General features: G+C 46.2%; 1 protein-coding gene across 1 annotated transcript in view; it reads right to left on the bottom strand.

The window, feature by feature from the left end:
* The window catches only part of GDPD1 (glycerophosphodiester phosphodiesterase domain containing 1), a 61,929-nt gene that overhangs the window by 14,086 nt on the left and 24,062 nt on the right, over window positions 1-23,781 (bottom strand). Inside the window, exons 3-7 of the mRNA XM_087717086.1 lie at window positions 14,788-14,923; window positions 12,035-12,080; window positions 6,532-6,650; window positions 4,276-4,365; window positions 1,751-1,884 (exon numbers count right to left, since the gene is read on the bottom strand). Of these exons, the coding sequence (XP_087573212.1) occupies window positions 1,751-1,884; window positions 4,276-4,365; window positions 6,532-6,650; window positions 12,035-12,080; window positions 14,788-14,923 (525 nt within the window). The remainder of the gene's footprint in view (window positions 1-1,750; window positions 1,885-4,275; window positions 4,366-6,531; window positions 6,651-12,034; window positions 12,081-14,787; window positions 14,924-23,781) is intronic.

The following is a 23,781-nucleotide window of genomic DNA, read 5'->3' as shown; positions in this document are numbered from 1 at the left end:
ACAGAGAGAAAGAGAGAGAAGAAAGACACAGAGAGACACAGAGAGAAGAGAGAGACAGAGAGAGATTAAGGAGACAGAGAGAAAGAGAGAGAGAGAGAAGAAAGAGACACAGAGAGACACAGAGAGAAGACAGAGACTGAGAAAGACAGAGAGACAAAGACAAAGAGAAGAGACACAGAGAGAAGAGAGAGAGAGAAAGAAGAGAGAGAGGAGAGACAAAAGAGACAGAGAGAGACAAAGAGACAGAAAGAAACAGAGAGAAGAGAGACAAAAGAGACAGAGAGAAAGAGAGAGAGAAGAAAGACACAGAGAGACACAGAGAGAAGAGAGAGACAGAGAGACAAGAGACAGAGAGAAAGAGAGAAGAAAGAGACACAGACACAGAGAAAAGAGAGAGAGAGAGAGAGACAAAAGAGACAGAGAGAAAGAGAGAGAGAGAGAGACACAGAGAGACACAGAGAGAAGAGAGAATGAGAGAGAGACAAAAGAGACAGAGAGACAAAGAGAGAAGAAACACAGAGACACAGAGACAGAGAGAGACAAAGAGAGAGAAGAGACAGAAAGAAACACAGAGAGAAGAGAGAGAGAAGAAAGAGAGAGAGGAGAGACAAAAGAGACAGAGAGACAGAGAGAGAGAGAAGAGACGCAGAGAGAAGAGAGAGATGAGACAAAATAGTCAGAGAGAAAGAGAGAGAGAAGAGACAGAGAGATACAGAAAGAAGAGAGAGACAGAGAGAGACAAAAGAGACAGAGAGAAAGAGAGAGAGAGAGAAGAAAGTGACACAGAGAGACACAGAGAGAAGAGAGAGAGAGAAGAAAGAGAGAGAAGAGAGACAAAAGAGACAGAGAGACAAAGAGAGAGAAGAAAGAGACACACAGAAGAGGAGAGAGAGAGACAGAGAGAGATGTTAATTGCAACATCTCCTTGGGGCTGAGAAGAATTGCTGCAAAACTGAGTTTCCCGAAGTGGATCACTAGATTCCTAAACAACTGGGGGGGGAAAATGATCTAGCAAAGATAAAAGCCAGCCAAAAGAGCAACCTGCGAACAAAAGCAAATAAAACACCCCCAGGAGCAAAACAAATCAAAGTTTAATTTGTTTCTATTGTTTAAGGGGCTGCTACATTGGCCACGCCCACCCAGTCACATGACTACAAAGCCCCCCCCCCAATCCACGACCACCCCCAACAGTTTGAGGGAACGTGAATTGTTCCCCTGTTTACGTTTGAGGACCCCTGGTCTAAATATTTAGCATTAACTCGCACGCTAATATTCTTCAACAAACAGATTGCAAATATTCAAGTTTTAAAATTCCTTGTTTTGCTGCCTGGCAATGAATTCTTTTTTCTTTTTTTTTAGTGCCGCTGGAACTTTGGACAGCCACCAAGTCAAAGGATCATCTTTTTTAAAAAAATTGTTATTATTATTATCATTTAACAGCCCCGTAATCCCTTGCAGGGTGGAGTCTGGGCAGCTGAATGGAGCTAGCAGAGCATTTAATGGCCAGATGCCCTTCCAGTTGCCAGGGCGGAGTTTTGTTCAGGAGATGCATTCTCATTGTGCCCAGGGAGAAAAATAACTGCCTCTACCTAGGATCGAACTCACAGCCCTCTGATTGTGAGGCGAGAGCTCCACCCCTAGGCCACCGCAACACTCTTCCAAGTCAAGGACGACTGTACATCCAAGCTACGAGGCTCGCTCGCGGCTAAAGCCGAAGAAGCCGCTGTAGGTCACCCGAAGAGCCACTTACTTGAGAATAATGGAAGGCATGGGGATCTCCAGGAAGTCCTCCAGGATGGGAAAGAAAGGAAGGAGGCCAGTGTAGAAGAGGCCGAGGAGGAGGAGGACACGCCGCAAGCAGAAAAGGATGGGGATGTGGCAGTTCTGAAGGGAGAAAAATCCAGGGACATCACAGGAAGGTTACCGTATTTTTCGGAGTATAAGACGCACCCTTTTCTCTCAAAAAAGAGGCTGAAAATCTGGGTGCGTCTTATACACCAAATACAGCATTTTTTAACCTCCTGAAGCCCCGCCCCCTTCACCAAAATGGCCATGCATTGCCCGTAGAAGGCTTTCAGAGGCTCCTGGGGGCTGGGGAGGGCAGAAATGAGCAAAGAATGGACCGTTTTTTGCTCAATTTTGCCCCCCTCCAGCCCCCAGGTGCACTCTATAAGCTTTCTAATATTCTTTTTTTGACAAACGCGGAACCGTTTTTTCTAAGTTGCTTCTCTCCTTGATTAGTTTCCACCCATTGCTTCTTGTCCTGCCCTCAGGTGCTTTGGAGAATAGTTTGACTCCCTCTTCTTTGGGGCAACCCCTGAGATATTTTAAGATTGCTATCCTGTCTCCCCTAGTCCTTCTTTTCATTAAACTAGACCTACCCAGTTCCTGCAACCGTTCTTCATATGTTTTAGCCTCCAGTGCCCTAATCCTCTTTCTTGCTCTTCTCTGCACCCTTTCTAGAGTCTCCACATCTTTTCTACATTGTGGTGACCAAAACTGGATGCCGTATTCCAATTGTGCCCTCATCAAGGCCTTATAAAGTGGCATTAACCCTTCACGTGATCTTGATTCTATCCCTCTGTTGATGCAGCCTAGAACTGTGTTGGCTTTTTTGGCAGCTGCTGCACACGGCTGGCTCCTATTTAAATGCTTGTCCACTAGGACTCCAAGATCCCTCTCACAGTTACTACTGTTGAGGAAGGTACCACCTATACTGTACCTGTGCCATCTTATCCCTAGTACTTTCTCTTCTTTAGACTAGATGTACCCAATTCCAGCAACCTCCAGTGATGGGGCAACCACAACTCCTGAACGCAAATCGTTCCATTGGTTCATTGTCCCCACTGTCAGGAAATTTCTCCTTAGTTCTAGGTTGCTTCTCTCCTTGATTAATTTCCATTCGTTGCATCTTGTCCTACCGTTTTCTAGACACAGAAACCTTTCGGAACGTGAGCTCAACTTATCCTCCAAAACAGAATAACAGAATAGACGGAAGGGACCTTGGAGGTCCTCTAGTCCAACCCCCTGCTCAAGCAGGAGACCCTATACCATTGCAGACAAAAGGTTGTCCAATCTCTTCTTTAAAATTTCCTGTGTTGAAGTACTCACAACTTCTGGAGGCACGTCATTCCACTAATTAATTGTTTTAGCTGTCAGGAAATTTCTCCTCAGTTCTAATTTGCTTCTCTCCTTGATTAGTTTCTACCCATTGCTTCTTGTCCTGCCCTCAGGTGTCTTGGACAATAGTTTGACTCCCTCTTCTTTGGGGCAACCCTTGAGATATTGGAAGACTCCTATCCTGTCTCCCCTAGTCCTTCTTTTCATTAAACTAATTAGGATACGAACCACCCATACAAATTTTCGTACATGCGCTCTTAATATTAGAAGGGTGTAGCAAATATTGAATCTGAAGGATGATTTTGTGCTGACATAAATATGGATAATGACATTAGAACCACATCAGTTTGATTGATGTTGTAATTCTCATTTGTATTAATATTATTTCTGTATCAAAACTAACAACACTTCGATGCCGTACTGTCCTTGCAATAATGATGATGTATATATATATATTTTTAAAAAAACTTTATGCAGAAAAAAACACACCAAATTTTCATATTTGCACACGAAAATTTAATCTGAAGCCTCCACAGGAAGCCTCCATAAAAATGTACATAGATATATACGGTTCCACCACAAAACCGCGTTCGACTAAAGGGCGCTCGACGAAACCGCGTAGCTGACGTCATCACAGCGCGACAACAGCGCGGAGAAAAAAGCACGCTGTAAACGCTAAAGCTAAAATTAACCCCTAAACCTACACCTAACCCCCCTTAACCTAACCCTAAACCTAACCTTAACCCTTAACCTAACCCTAAACCTAACCCTTAACCTAACCCTAAACCTAACCCTTAACCTAATGCTAAACCTAATCCTAACCCTTAACCTAACCCTAAACCTAACCCTAACCCTTAACCTAACCCTAAAGCTAACCCTAAACCTAACCCTTACCTTAACTTGAATCGGCTTGCTTTCAAAGCGCTATTTAAAGCACCCTTCTTTCTCCGCGCTCGCTGTTGTTGCCCTGTTGATGACGTCAGCGACGCGGTTTAATCGGGCGCGCTTTAGTCGAGCGCGGTTTTGTCGTGCCACGGATACATACAAGGGTAGTCTTCGACTTACGACCGTCCGAAGGTCATAAGCAACCGTTCGAAGGTATGACCTATGTTTAACAACATAATGGGAGGGTAAAACCAACAATTCTCTGTTTACCTCTTTGTGACATTTTTCCACAACTTCATGGCTGACGCTGCCCCAAACCGTCAAATGTTCTCGTTTGTAAGAGCTCACCAGCTCGGAAACCTAAGGCCAATAGAGAAACGAAACAGATTTATTTTAAAAATTCTGCTCTTGATACTTTGAGTTGGGTTCCTACGTTACTTTTATTGCGTTAAGAGTTGTTAACCTAATCTTGCGAAGCTTCTTCTCCGGTAACTTTGTACTGCAAACTAGGGCATACAAAACCTTTGCCAGACCAATCCTCGAATACAGCTCGTCTGCCTGGAATCCACACTGTGTATCGGACGTTAATACGACTGAGCGGGTCGAGAGGTATTTCACGAGAAGAGTCCTCCGCTCCTCTGCTCACAATAGAATCCCTTACGCCGCCAGCCTCGAAATGTTGGGCTTGGACAATCTGGATCTACGCCGCCTGCGGTATGATCTAAGCGTAGTACACAAAATTGTCTGCTACAATGTCCTACCTGTCACCGACTGTTTCAGCTTCAACCTCAATAATACACGGGCAAACAATAGATACAAACTCAAGGTAAATCGCTCCAAACTCGATTGCAAAAATACGACTTCAGCAACAGAGTGGTCAACGCCTGGAATGCTCTACCCGATTCCGTTGTTACATCCTCAAACAGCTTCAACCTCAAATTGTCCACCGTGGGCCTCACCCCATTCCGAAGAGGTCCGTAAATGGGGCGTGCATAAGCACACCACCGTGCCTACTGTCCCTGTCCTACTTTCCCCATTTATTTGTATTCATTTCTTTTGTTTATATCCAAGAGCCAAGGTGGCGCAGTGGTTAAATGCAGCACTGCAGGCTACTGCTAGATCAGCAGGTCAGCGGTTCAAATCTCACCGGCTCAGGGTTGACTCAGCCTTCCATCCTTCCGAGGTGGGTAAAATGAGGACCCAGATTGTTGGGGGCAATATGCTGACTCTCTGTAAACCGCTTAGAGAGGCCTGAAAGGCCTATGAAGCGGTATATAAGTCTACTGCTATATTGCTAAATGTTTATATTTATACCTGCTATCTTGTACATGTTTGACAAACTAATCAATACAAATACTTGCTTGTTCTGACCCCACTCGTCCCACACCAACACACTCCGAGCCAAAAATACTTTACGGCATTTAATTAACAGACAGACAGGTCCTTGGCAGCAATCCAGCACAGATAAGCCCTGGCAGCAATCCAGCCTGCCAAACTCACAATCGTGTTCTCCAACATTAGTTCCTGCGTTGATTTCTGCAACAGGGGCATGTGCACAAGCAGTTCTTTTAAGCAGTTCTCTAAGATCACCCCCCACCAACACTGACAGGCGAGCCACTAGAATATCAACTGAGAGCAAACAGCATATTCCTTACTAGCACGGATGATGTTACCTAGTTGGGTAATGAAACGTCTGCAAGAAAACAAGGATGCTCAGAGAGCACCAAGCAATACCTTTCTGCTCTGTATTCCCTGTAGACAATAAAACTCTTTTTATGACTCTGTGTTCTGACCCCCCTCTTCCCACACCAACACACTCCGAGTCAAAGATACTTTCCGGAAATTATTAACAGACAGGTCCTTGGCAGCAATCCAACACAGATAAACCTCGGCAGCAATCCAGCCTGCCAGGCTCACAGTACTCTTCTCCAACATTAGTTCATGCGTTGACTTCTGCAAGAGGGGCGTGTGCACAAGCAGTCTTTTTATAGTCTGGAGAGGAGCCTAATGACCACCAGCTGAGTGCAATCACCTCCTGTAATTGCGTAATTGTTCCTGATGCCGATTAGCTCTTCAATGGCGTGCATCCAGGAACAACTCACTGCTGGTGTCCGGATCACTCTCCCTTGTCTCCTCCCCACTGATCCAAGGCTCAGGCGCCTCCTGGTGGCCAACCAGCCTCTCTGCGCCCTGCTCGGAGTTGGAACCCTGTCTAGCGTCCTTGACGTCTTCAAGAGCTGACTCATAGGGCCCCTCGCTGTCGGAGTCTGGTGGCAGCTCCAACGGCTCCTGCTGGGCCACAACAACTCTATAACCCCTTAATTCAAGATAAGAGTTGGAGCGACTGGATGGAGCTGAGCATTTATTGGCCGGGTGCCCTTCCCGACGCCACACGGAGTTCTCCTGCCTGACCACCACTCAGGAACCTGGCCACTGCTGTCCTCACTTGAAAGCCACCCTTGGCCCAACCAGAAGCAAGGAGGACCTAAAGGGGATGGCGGTGGAAGGGGGAGAGAGAGGACTCGCCTTTTTAATCAGCCGGTCGTTGTTCACCTTGATGTCGACGTTGACGGGCGTGTGGGGAAAGGCCTCAAAGACCTCTTGAAGGAGAGGGATGCGCTTGTCTTCGCCTTCGCACTGGCAGTCTGATGGACACAAACAGAATTTGGTTGCTGCTGAGGACACGGGGGGAGTTACGGGCAGCTGCCGTGGGGTGGTTAGCACCCAGCCTTCCCCGTAGAAACAACCCTGGATTTCTCACCCCCCCAAAAAACACAGATCAAGGTGGAAGGAACCCTTGGACCAGGCTCCAAGAGCTGCTCCAATCTCACTGGGACGGGGCTTCCGGGAGAAGAACCCTGGGACGTTCTCACATTCAGAAGATGCGATGGGCCACACCCTCCCCCTTCCCACACCCCATTTGGGCCTGCATGAAAAATGGGGGGGGGGCACTACACACACTCCTGCACCCCGTTTTAGACCTAGTAAAAAAATGGGCTGTGGGGGGGGGGAGAGATCACACACACACCCCATGCCCTGTTTTGGGCCTAGTAGGCTCCGGGAACCAAAAATGGGATGCCGGGGGAGGGCACCACACACCCCCGCGACCCGTTTTGGGCCTAGTAGGCCTCCCTGCATCCTCCTGGGATGAAGAATGGGTCATGGGAGGGAATCACAGACCCCCACGTCCCATTTTGGGCCTAGTAGGCCTCCCTGCATGAAAAATGGGGGGCACTACACACACCCCTGCACCCCGTTTTGGACCTAGTAAAAAAATGGGCTGTGGGGGGTGGGGGAGAGATCACACACACACCCCATGCCCTGTTTTGGGCCTAGTAGGCCTCCCTGCAGGCTCCGGGAACCAAAAATGGGATGCCGGGGGAGGGCACCACACACCCCCGCGACCCGTTTTGGGCCTAGTAGGCCTCCCTGCATCCTCCTGGGATGAAGAATGGGTCATGGGAGGGAATCACAGACCCCCAAGCCCCATTGTAAGAGCCAAGGTGGCGCAGTGGTTAAATGCAGCACTGCAGGCTACTGCTAGATCAGCAGGTCAGCGGTTCAAATCTCACCGGCTCAGGGTTGACTCAGCCTTCCATCCTTCCGAGGTGGGTAAAATGAGGACCCAGATTGTTGGGGGCAATATGCTGACTCTCTGTAAACCGCTTAGAGAGGGCTGAAGGCCTATGAAGCGGTATATAAGTCTACTGCTATTGCTATTGTGGGCCTAGTAGGCCTCCCTGCATGAAAAATGGGGGGGGGTTTGCTACACACACCCCTGCACCTCGTTTTGGACCTAGTAAAAATGGGATGTGGGAGGGGAGAGAGATCACACACACACTGCACCGTTTTGGGCCTAGTAGGCCTCACTGCATCCTCCTGGGATAAAAAAATGGAGTGTGTGTGTGCTGCAGACACACCCTGGTGCCCCATTTTGGGCCTAGGCGGCCTCCCCTGCAGCCTCCTGGGACCAAAATTGGGCCGTAGGGGGGTGGGGGAGTTCCTCCGCCCCTCGCACATTACCTCTCCGCCCCCGCGCGGACGACCCCCCCTACACATGCGTCTCCCGCAGGTGCACCCTCCCCCCGCGCATACATGGCCGGTGGGAGGCGTGTGATGGACCTGAGCTGGGGCGACGGCTCATGTGCCCTCAGAGAGGGCGCTGCATACCACCTGTGGCATGCGTGCCTTGGGTTCGCCATCATGGCTCTAGGTGAAGAACCGTAAAGAAAACGACAGGAAGTCCTTGACTTAACCATCTTTTTTTTTAGTGACCATGCGAATTGAAGACGGCACTGAGAAAAGCGACTCGCGATTCACGTTAACGACTGCGGCAAGAAAAACGGTAAAACGGGACAGAGCTCACTTAACGACTGTTTCATGTAGGGAACGGAAATTTCGTGCTCAACTGTGGTCAAGGACTACCTGAATTAGGGGGTAAGGCCACCTCTTGTTCTTGGGATTGCATGTTACGTAACAGCGTAGGAGGTTTATTATTTCAAGCCTAACCACAAGAATCTAGTTAACTAATAAGGTAAAGGTTTCCCCTCGCACATATGATGCTAGTTGTTCCCGACTCTAGGGGGCGTTGGTGATCACCTCCGTTTCAAAGCCGAAGAGCCAGCGCTGTCCGAAGATGTCTCCGTGGTCATGTGGCAGGCATGACTCAATGCCGAAGGTGGATGGAACGCTGTTCCCTTCCCACCAAAGGTGGTTCCTATTTTTCTACTTGCATTTTTACGTGCTTTCGAACTGCTAGGTTGGCAGAAGCTGGGACAAGTCATGGGAGCTCCCTCCGTTACACTGTGCTAAGGAGCCGAACCGCCGACCTAACTGAGCATCTTAGTCACTGAGCCACCGCGTCCCTTTAACTCTACCGCAACTACCCTGTTTCCTCAAAAATAAGACCTCCCCGGATAATAAGCCTAATTGGGCTTTTGAGCGCATGCGCTAAAATAAGCCCTCCCCTCAAAATAAGCCCTCCCCGAAAATATTGCAACACAGCAGCAGCCATGAGGTGACCACGCTCACCGTCTCCTGCACCTCAAAAATAGTAAGTTCTCCCCGAAAACAAGGCCAAGCGCTTATTTCGGGGGTCAAAAGAAAATAAAACCCTGTCTTATTTTTGGGGAAACACAGTATTAACTATTGTTAGTTAGCTAATAGTTAATAGGACTAAATTGTTATCAGATGGGGGTTAATAGAATTCAGGGGACGGGGCTGGGACCTGGATTGACAAAAGTTTCTGTCGCTAAAGAAAGCAGTTCTTAAATGAGCTGCACCTCATTTTGGTACTTTTTTGCAACGGTCGTTAAATGGATCACTGCAGTTGTTACATGAGTAGAGGTAGCTCTCAACTACACAATTGAGCCCAATATTTCTGTTGTTAAATGAGACAATTAAGTGTTTTGTTTTGCCCCGTTTTACAACCTTTCTTGCCACAGACGTTAAGCGAATCACTGCCGTTAAGTTGGAAACACGGTTGTTAAGTGAACCTGGCTTCCCTACTGTCAAAAAGGTCGCAAAAAGGGGCCATGACCCCCGGACGCCACCATCGTCATAAATATGAGCCAGTTGACAGTGCAATAGTCATAAACACGAGACAATTGACAAACGTCCTAACGTAAATCACGCGACCGTGGGAATGCTGCGGCCATCATAAGTATGAAAAATGGCCGCAAATCACTTTCTCGGTGCCGTTGTAACTTCGGACGGTCACTAAATGAACTGTTGTAAGTCGAGGACTAGCTTTGTTGGTCCCGTTTTTGTCCAGTTAACACAGTTCCATGCCTTGCATTTCTTTGTGGTTCTGTTTTGTTTTTTTAAACTAATGCAAGTGTTGTGGCCCCTCCAGCAGCCGCATCAGAGGAGGAGGAGGAGTGAGTCTCAGGGTCAGCATCAAGGCAACCTCAGAGCTCCAAGGGGAAGAGGGAATGGAGCTGTCAGAGAGAGAGACAGAAGCGGTGCCTGAGCTGTCCGTCAGCCCTCAGATGGAGAGTCAACAACCCCTATAGACTATATAGACTAACAAAGGAAAGGGAATAAGAAATGATATTGTTAGGAATATAACCTAACGGTTGGGTTGGCAATATATAAATCATGTAACAATAATAAACCTGTTTCTTTAAAGCATACTGTAAAATGTGATTGGTTGCTGTTTCCTCAATCGGCCATAAGAGGGAGCCAGAACAACTGTTAGCTCTCTGTTCGTTAGATGCTGGGCTGATCTGATCTGAGTGTTTTGGAAGCTGGCTGTTAGAAAGTGCCGTGAGCTATTGTTAAGTTTTGCAAGCAAACTTTGAGTACTGAACTGATTATATGATACTGGACTATGTTATTTGTATTATCCCTTAATTGAAAGAAGTTGATGACAGAGTCCCAATGGGAGTGGGCGGCATACAAATTTTATTAAACTTGGAAACTTATCCGTGCATGACTTGGACTGTTTGATGGACTCTGGTACCTCTATTTCCACGAAAGTAAAAGCCTATTTAAATTGCAGTGTCTCTGTATACTGGTTTGTGTGTTCTCCAACACAACTCTAACAACGCTTCTCTGAACATACTCACTCTCCCAATGGGGAGCTTACCTAACAGTTATTAAATATTTGGGTTTGTGGAAATACCATCCCAAGAAAACAAAAATTGAGAGTCGAAAGAGACATCCACAATAATAGAAAAAGAAAGGACGAGAGGAAGAGGAGAGAAGGAAGAAAGAGGGAAGGAGAGCAGGGTGGAAGGGAGAGAAAGAGAAGGAGAGAGGGTAGGAAGGGGAAGAGGAAGGGAGGAGTGGGGGGAGAGGTAAGGGAAGAAGAAAGGGGAAGGAGAGGAGGAAGGAGGAAAGTAGAGAAGGGAGGGAGGAAGAAAAGAAAGGGAAAATAAGGTGGTGTTACAACAGGCACTAGGGATGGTAAACAAAGCAATCCAAATTGTACCTTATAACCTTTTACATGGAATAACAAATGTACAAGAATGACAAATGTAAAGAAGAATAACTATGTAAATATATACCCATAATTGTATGCAAGAGAATAAAAATTTTAAAAAAACTTTTCAAAATAAAAACAGCCCCCAGATCTGAAGGTGGCTGATGAGGAAGAGGAGGAACAGCTGGGTCCAGTGCCTGACGTATGGATGCGCAGGAGGCAGAGGAGAGGAGAGCAGTGGAAATCTATGGGCCGGTCCTCGGGAAGAAAGAGCCACTGCTGCTAGCGAAGCCCCACTCTAGCTCTGGGGTTTAGTCAGGGGGGCGGAGACGAATAGATGTGGCAGACAACTACCGTATTTTTCGGAGTATAAGATGCACCTTTTTTCCTCAAAAAAGAGGCTGAAAATCTGGGTGCATCTTATACACTGAATACAGCATTTTTTGCCTCCCGAAACCCCGCCCTCTTCACAAAAATGGCCTTGCATAACCTCTAGGAAGCTTTGAGTGCTCTGGGGGCTGGGGAGGGCAGAAATGAGAGAAAAACGGGCCGATTTTTGCTCAGTTTTGCTCCCCCCCTCAGGAACACTCTATAAGCCTCCTAAAGGCTATTCATGCCCTTGTTTTTGACAAAAAACGGGCTCGTTTTTGCAAAAAATGGGCTGTTTTGGGGAGGTCTGCAGAGTGCAAAAACTTTTTTTTTAATTTGCCTCTTCAAAATCTTGGCACGTCTTATACTCTGGTGCATCTTATAATCCGAAAAATACGGTATTCATCTCCCTACTGGACAGACTTGCTAGCCTGCTGTGTTTCTGTGTGTGTGTGTGCGTGCGTGCGTGCGTGTAAGAGAGAGAGACATTTTGCCAGGGCTGCTGGCGCTCCTGATAAAGGGAATATTTATTTAACTAAGGAGGGATCTGCCGTGTTTGGGAGCCAGCTCATAACAACAAGGTAGAACTATTTTGGTCTTAGCTGCTTTGTAAATGTGAAGTTACGGACAGAGGCAGACCCTGGAATTTCCCTTGAGGAATGCTGACAGACCAGGCTGCAATGGAGCAATCGGAAGAGAACATTCTGCAAAGATTCAGATCTTCCAATGATTTACCTTTCTGGAAAGTGACCTCCAACTTGCAGAGATACGGAGGGAGTTCCTTTTAAAAGAAGAAAATGTCAGCTTAAATACAGAGAGGTTCAGAGACCGAAAATTGGAATAACCTTAATCCAAGGCTGCTTTGCTTGCATCACCCCCAGCATTCACAAGAAACCTCTCTAGTCTAGTGCATACACAGGCAATCCTTGGCATTTGACCACAAATGGGATAGGAACTTCTGTCGCCAAGCGAGGGGCGTTGTTAAGAGAGTCATACCAATCTTATGACTTTTTTTCCCCTGTGGTTGTTAAGTGAATCATACGATTCTTGTTACATGAGCCTGGCTTAGCCCATCGACGTTTCTTGTTGGAAGCCAGCCCTGGAGGTTGCAAAACGTGGTCATGTGACATCTCCCCCTCCCCGGGACGTTGCAACTGTCACAAATACCATCCAGTTCAGGGATCAGCAACCTGCGGCTCTAGAGCCGCATGCGGCTCTTTCATCCGTCTGCTGTGGCTCCCTTTTCCACAATTGATAAGGGCTTTCGATTAGGACAGGTAGAGGAAAAAGGACGCTGCGCTAGGAGGAGACTCTATGGTGGGAGAACTGGACTTCCGGTCAGCAGAGGAAAAAGGATGCTGCTCTAGGAGGAGACTCTATGGTGGGAGAACTGGACTTCCGGTCAGCAGAGGAAAAAAGGATGCTGCTCTAGGAGGAGACTCTATGGTGGGAGAACTGGACTTCCGGTCAGCAGAGGAAAAAAGGATGCTGCTCTAGGAGGAGACTCTATGGTGGGAGAACTGGACTTCCGGTCAGCAGAGGAAAAAGGATGCTGCTCTAGGAGGAGACTCTATGGTGGGGGGAACCATAGAGTCGGCTCCAGAATTGAATGGGGGGGCTTCTGATTAGGACCTTTGTGGCTCTTTGCGTGTTTAAGGTTGCTGACCCCTGATCCAGTTTTTCAGTGCTGTTGTAAGTTTGAATGGTCACTAAACGAACTGTTGTTAAGGCGAACACCACCTGTACATAGCAGCAGCCAAGCTTCCAAATTTTGAAGACATGACCGCGAGGATGCTGGCTGGGTTTTTTTGCCACATACTTTTTTTTTAACCACAGTTGTTAAGTGAATCACTGCAATTGTTAAGTTAGGAACATGGTCGTTCAGTCAATCTGGCTTCTCTACTGTTTTGGCTTGCCGGAAGGTCACAAAAGGGGATCACGTGACCCCGGGACACTGCGACGGTCATAACTATGAGCCAGTTGCAAAGTGCCCGAATTCTGATCATGTGACAAGGGGGAGGCTAGAATAGTGGTAAGTGTGAAAACTAGCCATTAATCAGTTTTTTCAGTGCTGTTGTAACTTGATCATCAAGAACTAGCTGAAATTCTGTTCAAATTCATTACCTATTAATTGTAATCCTGAATTGATTCATCCTGCTTCGAATAGAATAGAAATTAGAATAGAATAGAATAGGAATTAGAATAGGAAATTAGAATAGGAAATTAGAATAGAATAGAATAGAACAGGAATTAGAATAGGAAATTAGAATAGAATAGGAATTAGAATAAGAAATTAGAATAGAATAGAAAAGGAATTAGAAAAAGAAATTAGAATAGAATAGAATAGAATAGGAATTAGAATAAGAAATTAGAATAGAATAGGAATCAGAATAGGAAATTAGAATAGAATAGGAATTAGAATAAAAAATTAGAATAGAATAGAATGGAATAGGAAAGAATAAGAAATTAGAATAGAATAGGAATTAGAATAAAAAATTAGAATAGAATAGAATAGAATAGGAAAGGTGTTAGAATAAGAAATTAGAATAGAAATGGAAAGAATAAGAAATTAGAATAGAATAGAAATCAGAATAGGAAATTAGAATACAATAGAATAGGAATTAAAATAGGAAATTAGAATAGGAAATTAGAATAGAATAGAATAGAATTAGAATAGGAAATTAGAATAGAATAGGAATTAGAATAAGAAATTAGAATAGAATAGAAAAGGAATTAGAAAAAGAAATTAGAATAGAGTAGAATAGGAATTAGAATAAGAATAGAATAGGAATCAGAATAGGAAATTAGAATAGAATAGGAATTAGAATAAAAAATTAGAATAGAATAGAAAAGGAATTAGAATAAGAAATTAGAATAGAATAGAAATCAGAATAGGAAATTAGAATAGAATAGGAATTAGAATAAAAAATTAGAATAGAATAGAATAAAAAATTAGAATAGAATAGGAATTAGAATAAGAAATTAGAATAGAATACAATAGAAATCAGGATAGAATAGAATAAAATTTAAAAAAATAGAATAGAATAGAATAGGAATTAGAATAAGAAGTCGGAACAGAATAGAAAGAATAGAATAGAACAATAAGAAATCAGGATAGAATAGAATAGAATAGACATTAGACTAGATTAGGAATTAGAATAAGAAACGAGAATAGAATAGAAATGACAATAGAAATGACAATAGAATAGAATAGGAATACAATCATAATTTATTGTCACTTTGAATGTACACTAATCAGCACACATTAAATATGAAATTTCGTTGCATATGGGTCTGAAAGGGCCACCACTTCCAATATACACTACATAATATAACAGAATAAATAAATACAGAATTGTGCATCTGACATTTAAAGCCAGGCTTTGGGGGTCCTGAGAGTTTTGCAAGGCCGGGGCCAACCACCTCTCCACTGGCTGATCATTTTTGGCAGAAAAAGGAGGAAGAGAAAGGTGCTTACATGAACTTACTGAGTATTTGAGGTCTGATATATTGACGTCCACCCCGGTCGACCGTTTCAGATTCTCGTCATGCGAAACCACCACTTGTTCATCCTTGGTCAAATGGCAGTCAAGTTCCAGCATATCGGTCCCCACGTTGACTGCGCTGAAAGAGAGAACAATCTTGAGCTTTTCCTAGTCAAGTTCAGAGAGATCACGCACACGCATACAAGAGGAGTGAAGAGAATAATAGAATCACCGAGTTGGAAGGGACCTTGGAGGTCTTCTAGTCCAACCCCCTGCTCAAGCAGGAAGCCCTGTAATATTTCAGACAAACGGTTGTCTAGTCCAGTGTTTCCCAACCTTGGCCACTTGAAGATGTCCGGACTTCAACTCCCAGAATTCCCCAGCCAGCGAATGCTGGCTGGGGAATTCTGGGAGTTGAAGTCCGGATATCTTCAAGTGGCCAAGGTTGGGAAACACTGGTCTAGTCTCTTCTTTAAAACCTCCAGTGTGGGAGCACCCATAACTTCTGGTGTTAAATTACCAAGGCCTGCCGTTTTGTGAAGGCCGGTGCATGCTTGGAAGAGGATAACCATGTTATCAGGTGATGCTCCAAAGATCTAGGGATCGTAGGTAGGTGATCGGCTGGTCAGCGTTCAGAGCAATTGTAGAGAGTAAAAAGATTCCCTTGATGGAAATATGTCCTTTAATATGGGTGGGCTTTTATTCCCAGAATCCCCCAGTCAGAATGCTTTAAGATGGGTGGACTTCCACTCCCAGAATTCCCCACTCAACCTGCTTTAAGATGGGTGGGCTTTTATTCCCAGAATCCCCCAGTCAACATGCTTTAAAATGGGTGGACTTCCACTCCCAGAATTCCCCAGTCAGCGTGCTTTAAGATGGGTGGGCTTTTATTCCCAGAATTCCCCAGTCAGCCTGCTTTAAGAGGGGTGGGCCTTTATTCCCAGAATTCCCCACTCAGCCTGCTTTAAGAGGGGTGGACTTCCACTCCCAGAATTCCCCACTCGGCCTGCTTTAAGAGGGGTGGACTTCCACTCCCAGAATTCCCCAGTCAGCCTGCTTTAAGATGGGTGGGCTTTTATTCCCAGAATTCCCCAGGCAGCTGAAGTCCACACATCTTACAAATTGCCAACATTGCTAAACATTATTTTAAAAAACAAATAGGTTCTACATGGGAAGTACAGACAGTGCTCAACTTACGACCAGTTGCTTAGCAACCTTTCATAGTTACAACCACCACCACCACCCCAAAAACGGGGGGGACGGACATACCCCCCCCCCAGATTTAAAGATCTAACCACAGTGGCAATGTGATCCAACTTCACATGTAATCATCATTTGCACATCCCACAGTCACCCAACTGCATTTCATCATGGTTTTGCCGAAAACCAATTCTTACTTCTCAGTTACTTTGACAAAACTGCACCTACAGCAAACCACTGGCTCACTTAATGTCTGTGGTGTTTGCTTAATGACTGCTGCAGAAAACGTCACAAAATATGACTGTAATGAGCAAAAGGTCCGTGAAGCTTGCATGTTGAGGCCTACATGGAGTTCAGTTGCTGTAGTTCTTATAACATTTATTTGTTCCACCTCAAGACGTTGGTACGATTTACGCCTTGGAGACGGGCTATTTTGGGTCGGAGCATCGCCCAAGAGGCTGCTAACTGCCCCTCGAGCCATCGACTCTTCTAGGTATGTCCCAAAGGTGCTTTTTCAGGAGGCCACTGGACTTCCTTGGTTTTTCTTCTTTTCTTTTGGAGACGTTTAGCTTCTCATCCAAGAAGCTTCTTCAGCGATGACAGTAAAGTGGGGAAGGGAAGGATTGATACTCCTTGCAGACAGCTGGTCATTTGCATCCTTTTAGAGGTTTGTTAAGACCACTTGGAGTTTTATTTGTGTCTTCTTTAAAGACCTTTCGCTTCTCCTCCAAGAAGCTTCTTCAGTTCTAACTGGATGGTGGGGAAGGGAAGGATTGATCCTCCTTGCAGGCAGCTGGTCATTTGCATCCTTTTTAGAGGGTTGTTGAGGCCACTTGGAGGTTTCTCTGTGTCCTCAGGGTCACCTGAGTGGTGCAAATGGTTCCTGTAGTCTGCAATTTCTTTTCCTTTCTCTGGAAATCCAAGGGATGGAGACCCTTGGAATGGTTGTGGGAGTAGGAACGGATTTCCAGAGGAAAAAATTGCAGACTTCAGGAACTAGGAGCGCCACTCCGGAGACCCCGAGGACACAGAGAAACCTCCAAGTGGTCTCAATTCCAACTTTTCTTTATCTTTTAATTTCAGTGTTAATTTGTCCATCTCTGCACAATCCAAAGTTTTTTTAATCACTAATTAGTCAATGGGGAAGCCAGATGGACTTCACAACCGTCCTGCTACCTTAACAATGGCATCGATTCACTTAAAGTCGGGGGCCAAGGAAGGTCGTAAAATGGGTCAAAATTCTCCTAGCTGAATTTTGTTCAGCAAAAATGCTTTTTTTTTTGGTTAAGCTTAGCAACATAAATGGGGCTCAATTGGGCTTGTACCTCGAGGGTGATTTGTGTATCCCCTTCACCCCCCCTGTGGCCTTTTAAGTGGATCTTCCCCACAAAACGTGGCGACCTTCCTAGAAATGGGTCTTTTTGGGGCCGTTAGAAGGCATGGATTTGAGCCTACGTTTTGCTGCCATGGTGATCCGAAGCTTTCAATAGCCCTATTCAGACCGAAAAGGATTGGCAACTCCAAGAGCATGAAAAATAAGATCGTACTTTCGGCGAGTTAATACCCAGCACAAAAGAAAGATTTAAAGGAAAAATGTGTTTGTGTGTGTGTGTGTGTGAGAAATATCAATCCCTTGTTATAATCTCTGCTCCTTCGCAAAGAAAATTGGAGGTGGGGTTTTTTTCCCCCCCCACCTGATTTACCACTGCAAATACTCTGCTATTCGGATTAACTGTTTGATCAGAAAAGACGTGTTTTAACAGGGATATTGAGCCTGGATCTTAAGGCTGCAACCTGCAGAGGGTACGCTTTGACGATGTTCTCGAACGGACTTGTAGAAATTCGAAACGGAGTTTACCCGCTGAGCGTGTAGGTTGCAAACTAAATTATCGCGCAAAGCAATTACCCACCGTCGTCGTCCCCCCCCCAGGAAATTCCAAGCAAATAAGCCGAATCCTGTTACACAAAGACCCGTTTCACAGATTTTGAGGGAGTGGTTTTTTTTTTTTTTTGCATTTACACTTATACTCCTAGGCTGCGTGAATAGAGGGACAGACTCAAGATTACGTGAAGATTTAAGGGTGCTTTATAAAGCCTTGGTAAGGCCAGACCTGGAATAATGGATCCGGTTTTGGTCCCTCTTATTATAAAAAAAGATATATTTTTTTATTATAATTTTTTTAAAATTTTTATTACATAGACAACACATACACACAACAATAAAAACAAAACAAAACAAAACACAAAAAAAACATCATCACATACAGCATGTCGTTTGGTTACCGGTGTTTTAACATTTATCATTCTTATACATTTATTATTTCATTTAATAGGTTATAATATACAGTTTGGGTTGTTTTGTTTACCATCCCTTCCTCCTGTTGTAACACCACCTTATTTTCCCTTTCTTTTCTCCCTCCCTCCCTTCTCTACTTTCTTCCTTCCTCCTCTCCTTTCCCTTCCTTCTTCCTGTACCTTTCTCCTACTCCTACTCTTCCTCTTCCCCTTCCTACCCTCTCTCCTTCTCTTTCTCTCCCTTCCATCCTCCTCTCCTTACCTTTCTTTTCACCCTCTCTCCCTTCTCTACTTTCTTCCTTCCTCCTCTCCTTCCCCTTCCTTCTTCCCTTACCTCTCCTTTGCTCCTACTCTTCATCTTTCCCTTCCTACCCTCTCTCCTTCCTTTTCTCTCCCTTCCATCCTCCTTTCCATTACCTTTCCTTTCTCCCTCCCTCCCTTTTCTACTTTCCTCCTTCCTCGTCTCCTTCCCCTTTCCTTTTTCTCTCCCTCCCTTCTCTACTTTCCTCCTTCCTCCTCTTCTTCCCCTTCCTTCTTCCCTTATCTTTCTCCTACTCCTGCTCTTCCTCTTTCCCTTCCTACCCTCTCTCCTTCTCTTTCTCTCCCTTCCATCCTCCTCTCCTTTCCCTTTCTTTTTCTCTCCCTCCCTTCTCTACTTTCTTCCTTCCTCCCCTTCTTTCCCTTCCTTCTTCCTGTACCTTTCTCCTACTCCTGCTCTTCCCCTTCCTACCCTCTCCCCTTCTCTTTCTCTCCCTTCCATCCTCCTCTCCTTCCCCTTTCCTTTTTCTCTCCCTCCCTTCTCTACTTTCCTCCTTCCTCCTCTCCTTCCCCTTCCTTCTTCCCGTACCTTTCTCCTACTCCTGCTCTTCCTCTTCCCCTTCCTACCCTCTCTCCTCCTCTTTCTCTCCTTTCCATCCTCCTCTCCATACCTCTTTCTTTTCACCCTCTCTCCCTTCTCTACTTCCTTCCTTCCTCCTCTCCTTCCCCTTCCTTCTTCCCTTACCTCTCCTTTCCTCCTGCTCTTCCTCTTCCCCTTCCTACCCTCTCTCCTTCCTTTTCTCTCCCTTCCATCCTCCTTTCCATTCCCTTTCCTTTCTCCCTCCCTCCCTTCTCTACTTTCCTCCTTCCTCGTCTCCTTCTCCTTCCTTCTTCCCTTATCTTTCTCCTACTCCTGCTCTTCCTCTTCCCCTTCCTACCCTCTCTCCTTCTCTTGCTCTCCCTTCCACCCTCCTCTCCTTACCTCTTTCTTCTTTCCCCCCGTCTTCCTTTCATTCTCTCCTCCTCTCTCCCTTTCTTTTTCTATTGTTGTTGGTGTGTCTATTTTAAATCTCAGTTTATGTTTCCTTGGGATGGTATTTCCACCAACCCAGACATAATTCAGTATCATTTCTTATTCCCTTACCTTTGCTAATCTATCCTAACTATATTTCCCCCCCCCCACACACACTTTGTATCTCTCTGTTGTATATATACTTATATATTTAATACACACAACAATAAAAAAAAACACACACACACACACACACAAAAACAAAAAACAAAAAAACAAAAACATCATCACATAATGGATCCAGTTTTGGTCCCTCTTATTATAAAAAAAGATATTAAAGATTGTAAAAAAGATCTCTATATGATTTTTAAAAAGCGTTTAGAAAGAGCGTAGGGAAGAGCACCAAAGAAGATTAGGAGACCGGAGGATAAAACATGCGAAGAACAGTTGTCGTTCTGGGATGGTTGAAGGATCCATCGGTGAAGGAAATGGTTCTTTGATGAATAGGATAAACAAGCAAATCCATGTGCCAGGCTTTCTGGCTCATAGACTGCAGGAGAGATTCGGTGCAGATATAAGTAGCCCTTAAATGCAGCTAAGTGAGACGTTTGTTAGGGGAATTCTGCCTTGTTTTACGACTTTTCTTGATGCGGTTGTTAAGGGAATCGCTACAGGGGCTCAGTTAGCAACAGGGTTGTTAAGTGAATCTGGCTTCCCCACTGGCTTCGCTTATCAGAAGGTCGCAAAAGGGGATCACGTGACCCAGGGGCCGCTGCAGCCGTCACTAAATGAGTCAGTTGCTAAGCGTCTGAATTTTTTATTTTTATGCTGCATCGGTCAGGAGTGTGGAAATGTCACTTTTTTCAGCGCTATTGTTACTCTAAACCAGTGTTTCTCAACCTTGGCAACTTGAAGATGTCCGGACTTCAACTCCCAGAATTCCCCAGCCAGCGAATGCTGGCTGGGGAATTCTGGGAGTTGAAGTCCGGACATCTTCAAGTTGCCAAGGTTGAGAAACACTGCTCTAAACAGTCACTAGACAAATTTTTAAGTCAAGGACTATCAGTCAGACAACCTGAATAGAATTGGAAGGGACCCTTGGAGGTCTTCTAGTCCAGCCCGCTGCGAAAGCAGCAGACCCTATACCTGTGATGGCGAACCTATGCCACACGTGCCTGAGATGGCACGCAGAGCCCTTTCTGTGGGCACATGTGCTGTCGCCAGCTGCTCTTCTGATTTCTGGCACGCATGTCTTTGCGGGCACCGGTGTGCCCCCAAAAGATTCCGGGCGATGCGCCATCCAATACTCAAGCATAAAGATGAAAGCTGAAATTGAAAAAAAGAGGTGGGACATTTTAAGTGGAGCAAAGGGCCTCCGGGGACAAAGTCTGCCCTGATTGCTTAGCCCTTGGAAGAGCCTACGAACAGCACGCCTGCCTTCTATTTACACAAGTGTTACTCACACTGGGCCAACACCTGTGGCACCCGGCACAAGTGTCACTCACGGGGCCTCCTCCTTAAATAATTGCAGATGAGATTGAAAAAGATAGCCAAGGCCTCTCGAATCAGTGATGGAGAACCTTTTCGGCACCAAGTGCCAGAGAGAGAGGGGGGGAGAGGGAGAGGGAGGGGGAGAGGGAGGGAGAGAGAGAGGGAGAAAGAGAGAGGGTGAGAGAGAGAAAGAGGGAGAGAGAGAGGGAGGGAGAGAGAGGGGGGGAGAGGGGGAGAGAGGGAGGGAGAGAGAGGGGGGAGAGAGGGAGGGGGAGAGAGAGAAAGAGGGAGAGATAGGGAGAGAGAGAGGAAGAGAGAGGGGGAGAGAGAGAGAGGGAGGGAGACAGAGGAAGGGAGGGAGGGGAGAAAGGGGGGAGGGAGAGAGAGGGAGGGAGAGAGAGAGGGGAGAGAGGGATGGAGAGAGGGGGGAGAGAAAGAGAGAGAGGGGGAGGGAGAGGGAGGGAGAGAGAGAGGGAGAGAGAGGGGGAAGGGAGAGAGAGGGAGGGAGAGAGAGGGGGGAGAGAGGGAGGGATGGAGAGAGAGGGGGGAAGAGAGAGGGGGAGAGAGAGGGGGGAGAGAAAGAGGGAGAGAGGGGGGGAGAGAGAGGGAGAGAGAGGGAGGGAGGGAGAGGGAGGGAGAGAGAGGAAGGGAGGGAGAGAGGGGGAGGGAGAGAGAGGGAGGGAGAGAGAGAGGGAGAGAGAGGGAGAGAGAGAGGGAGGGAGAGAGGGGGGGAGAGAGAGGGGGAGAGAGGGAGGGAGGGAGAGAGAGGGAGGGAGGGAGGGGAAGCGCGCAACACCAAAGTGCCGAAAAGGGAGCACTTCGCCCTCACGCTCGTCTGGACCATAACCAGGAAGTGGAGCTGCCTAGGGGGTCACATGCGCCCCAGAAAATGAACTTCCGGTTTCCAGTGCGTACACACGTGGCAGCCAACAAGTCTTCCGGTTACGGTTGTGCATGCTTACATGCTGATCAGATGCCCTGCCACACGTGCTCATGCCGGAAAACAGAAGGCCGACTGTGGCGGTTTCCAGCAAAGGCCAGCTGATCATCGTGCACGCAGGTGTGCCAGGTACCCGGAAGAGGAATGGGCCATGCCATGCGTGCCAGGCGACATAGCTCCGCGTGCCACTTGGGGCAGGCTTGCCACGGGTTCGCCATCACACCTCTAGATGCTCTTAATCTAGGCAACAGTTTTGATGTTCATTCCGGATGGATTGCGCAGTGAGTCCTCGACTTAACGATCACAGTTTTGGTTGCTAAGCGGGACAGTTTTTGCCTCTGGAAATCCATTCCTACTCCCAAACGATTCATCCCAAATTGTATAGCTAAAAGTCTGTGCAGATTCTCAAGTCATCCAGGTAGGAATGGATTTCCAGAGGAAGAAAAATTGCAGACTTTAGGAACCATTGGCACCACTCAGGTGACCCCAGAGGACGCAGGGAAACCTCCAGGTGGTCTCAAATAACCACCTGTCTGCAAGGAGTTTCAATCCTTCCATTCCCCACCACCCAGTCGGAGCTGAAGAAGCTTCTTTGGATGAGAAGTGAGATCTCTTCAAAGAAAAAACCAGGAAGTCCACTTGCCTCTTGAAAAATCACCTTTGGGACTCCAAGTGGCCTCAACGACTCTCTAAAAGGATGCAAATGACCAGCTGTCTGCAAGGAGTTTCAATCCTTCCATTCCCCACCATGCAGTCAGAGTTGAAGAAGCTTCTTGGATGAGAAGCAAAACGTCTTCAGAAGAAAAAACCAGGAAGTCCACCTGCCTCTTGAAAAAGCACCTTTGGGACTCCAAGGGGGCCCAAACGACTCTCTAAAAGGATGCAAATGACCACCTGTCTGCAAGGAGTTTCAATCCTTCCATTCCCCACCATGCAGTCAGAACTGAAGCAGCTTCTTGGATGAGAAGCGAAACGTCTTCAGAAGAAAAAACCAGGAAGTCCACTTGCCTCTTGAAAAAGCACCTTTGGGACTCCAAGTGGCCTCAACGACTCTCTAAATGGATGCAAATGACCAGCTGTCTGCAAGGAGTTTCAATCCTTCCATTCCCCACCATACAGTCAGAGCTGAAGAAGCTTCTTGGATGAGAAGCGAAACCTCTTCATAAGAAAAAACCAGGAAGTCCACTTGCCTCTTGAAAAAGCATCTTTTGGACTCCAAGTGGCCTCAACGACTCTCTAAAAGGATGCAAATGACCAGCTGTCTGCAAGGAGTATAAATCCTTCCATTCCCCAGAGCGGAATAAAGCTTCTTTGGATGAGAAGTGAGATCTCTTCAAAGAAAAAACCAGGAAGTCCAGTTGCCTCTTGAAAAAGGATCTTTTGGACTCCAAGTGGCCTCAACGACTCTCTAAAAGGATGCAAATGACCAGCTGTCTGCAAGGAGTATCAATCCTTTCATTCCCCAGAGCGGAATAAAGCTTCTTTGGATGAGAAGCGAAACCTCTTCATAAGAAAAAACCAGGAAGTCCACTTGCCTCTTGAAAAAGCACCTTTGGGACTCCAAGTGGCCTCAACGACTCTCTAAATGGATGCAAATGACCAGCTGTCTGCAAGGAGTTTCAATCCTTCCATTCCCCGCCATACAGTCAGAGCTGAAGAAGCTTCTTGGATGAGAAGCGAAACCTCTTCATAAGAAAAAACCAGGAAGTCCACTTGCCTCTTGAAAAAGCACCTTTGGGACTCCAAGTGGCCTCAACGACTCTCTAAAAGGATGCAAATGACCAGCTGTCTGCAAGGAGTA

This window comes from Thamnophis sirtalis, unplaced genomic scaffold, assembly GCF_051295495.1.
Source record: "Thamnophis sirtalis isolate CommonGarterSnake01/CBP01778 unplaced genomic scaffold, rThaSir2_p1.2 scaffold_6, whole genome shotgun sequence".
NCBI lineage: Eukaryota > Metazoa > Chordata > Lepidosauria > Squamata > Natricidae > Thamnophis > Thamnophis sirtalis.
This window is presented reverse-complemented; position numbering and strand designations above follow the sequence as displayed.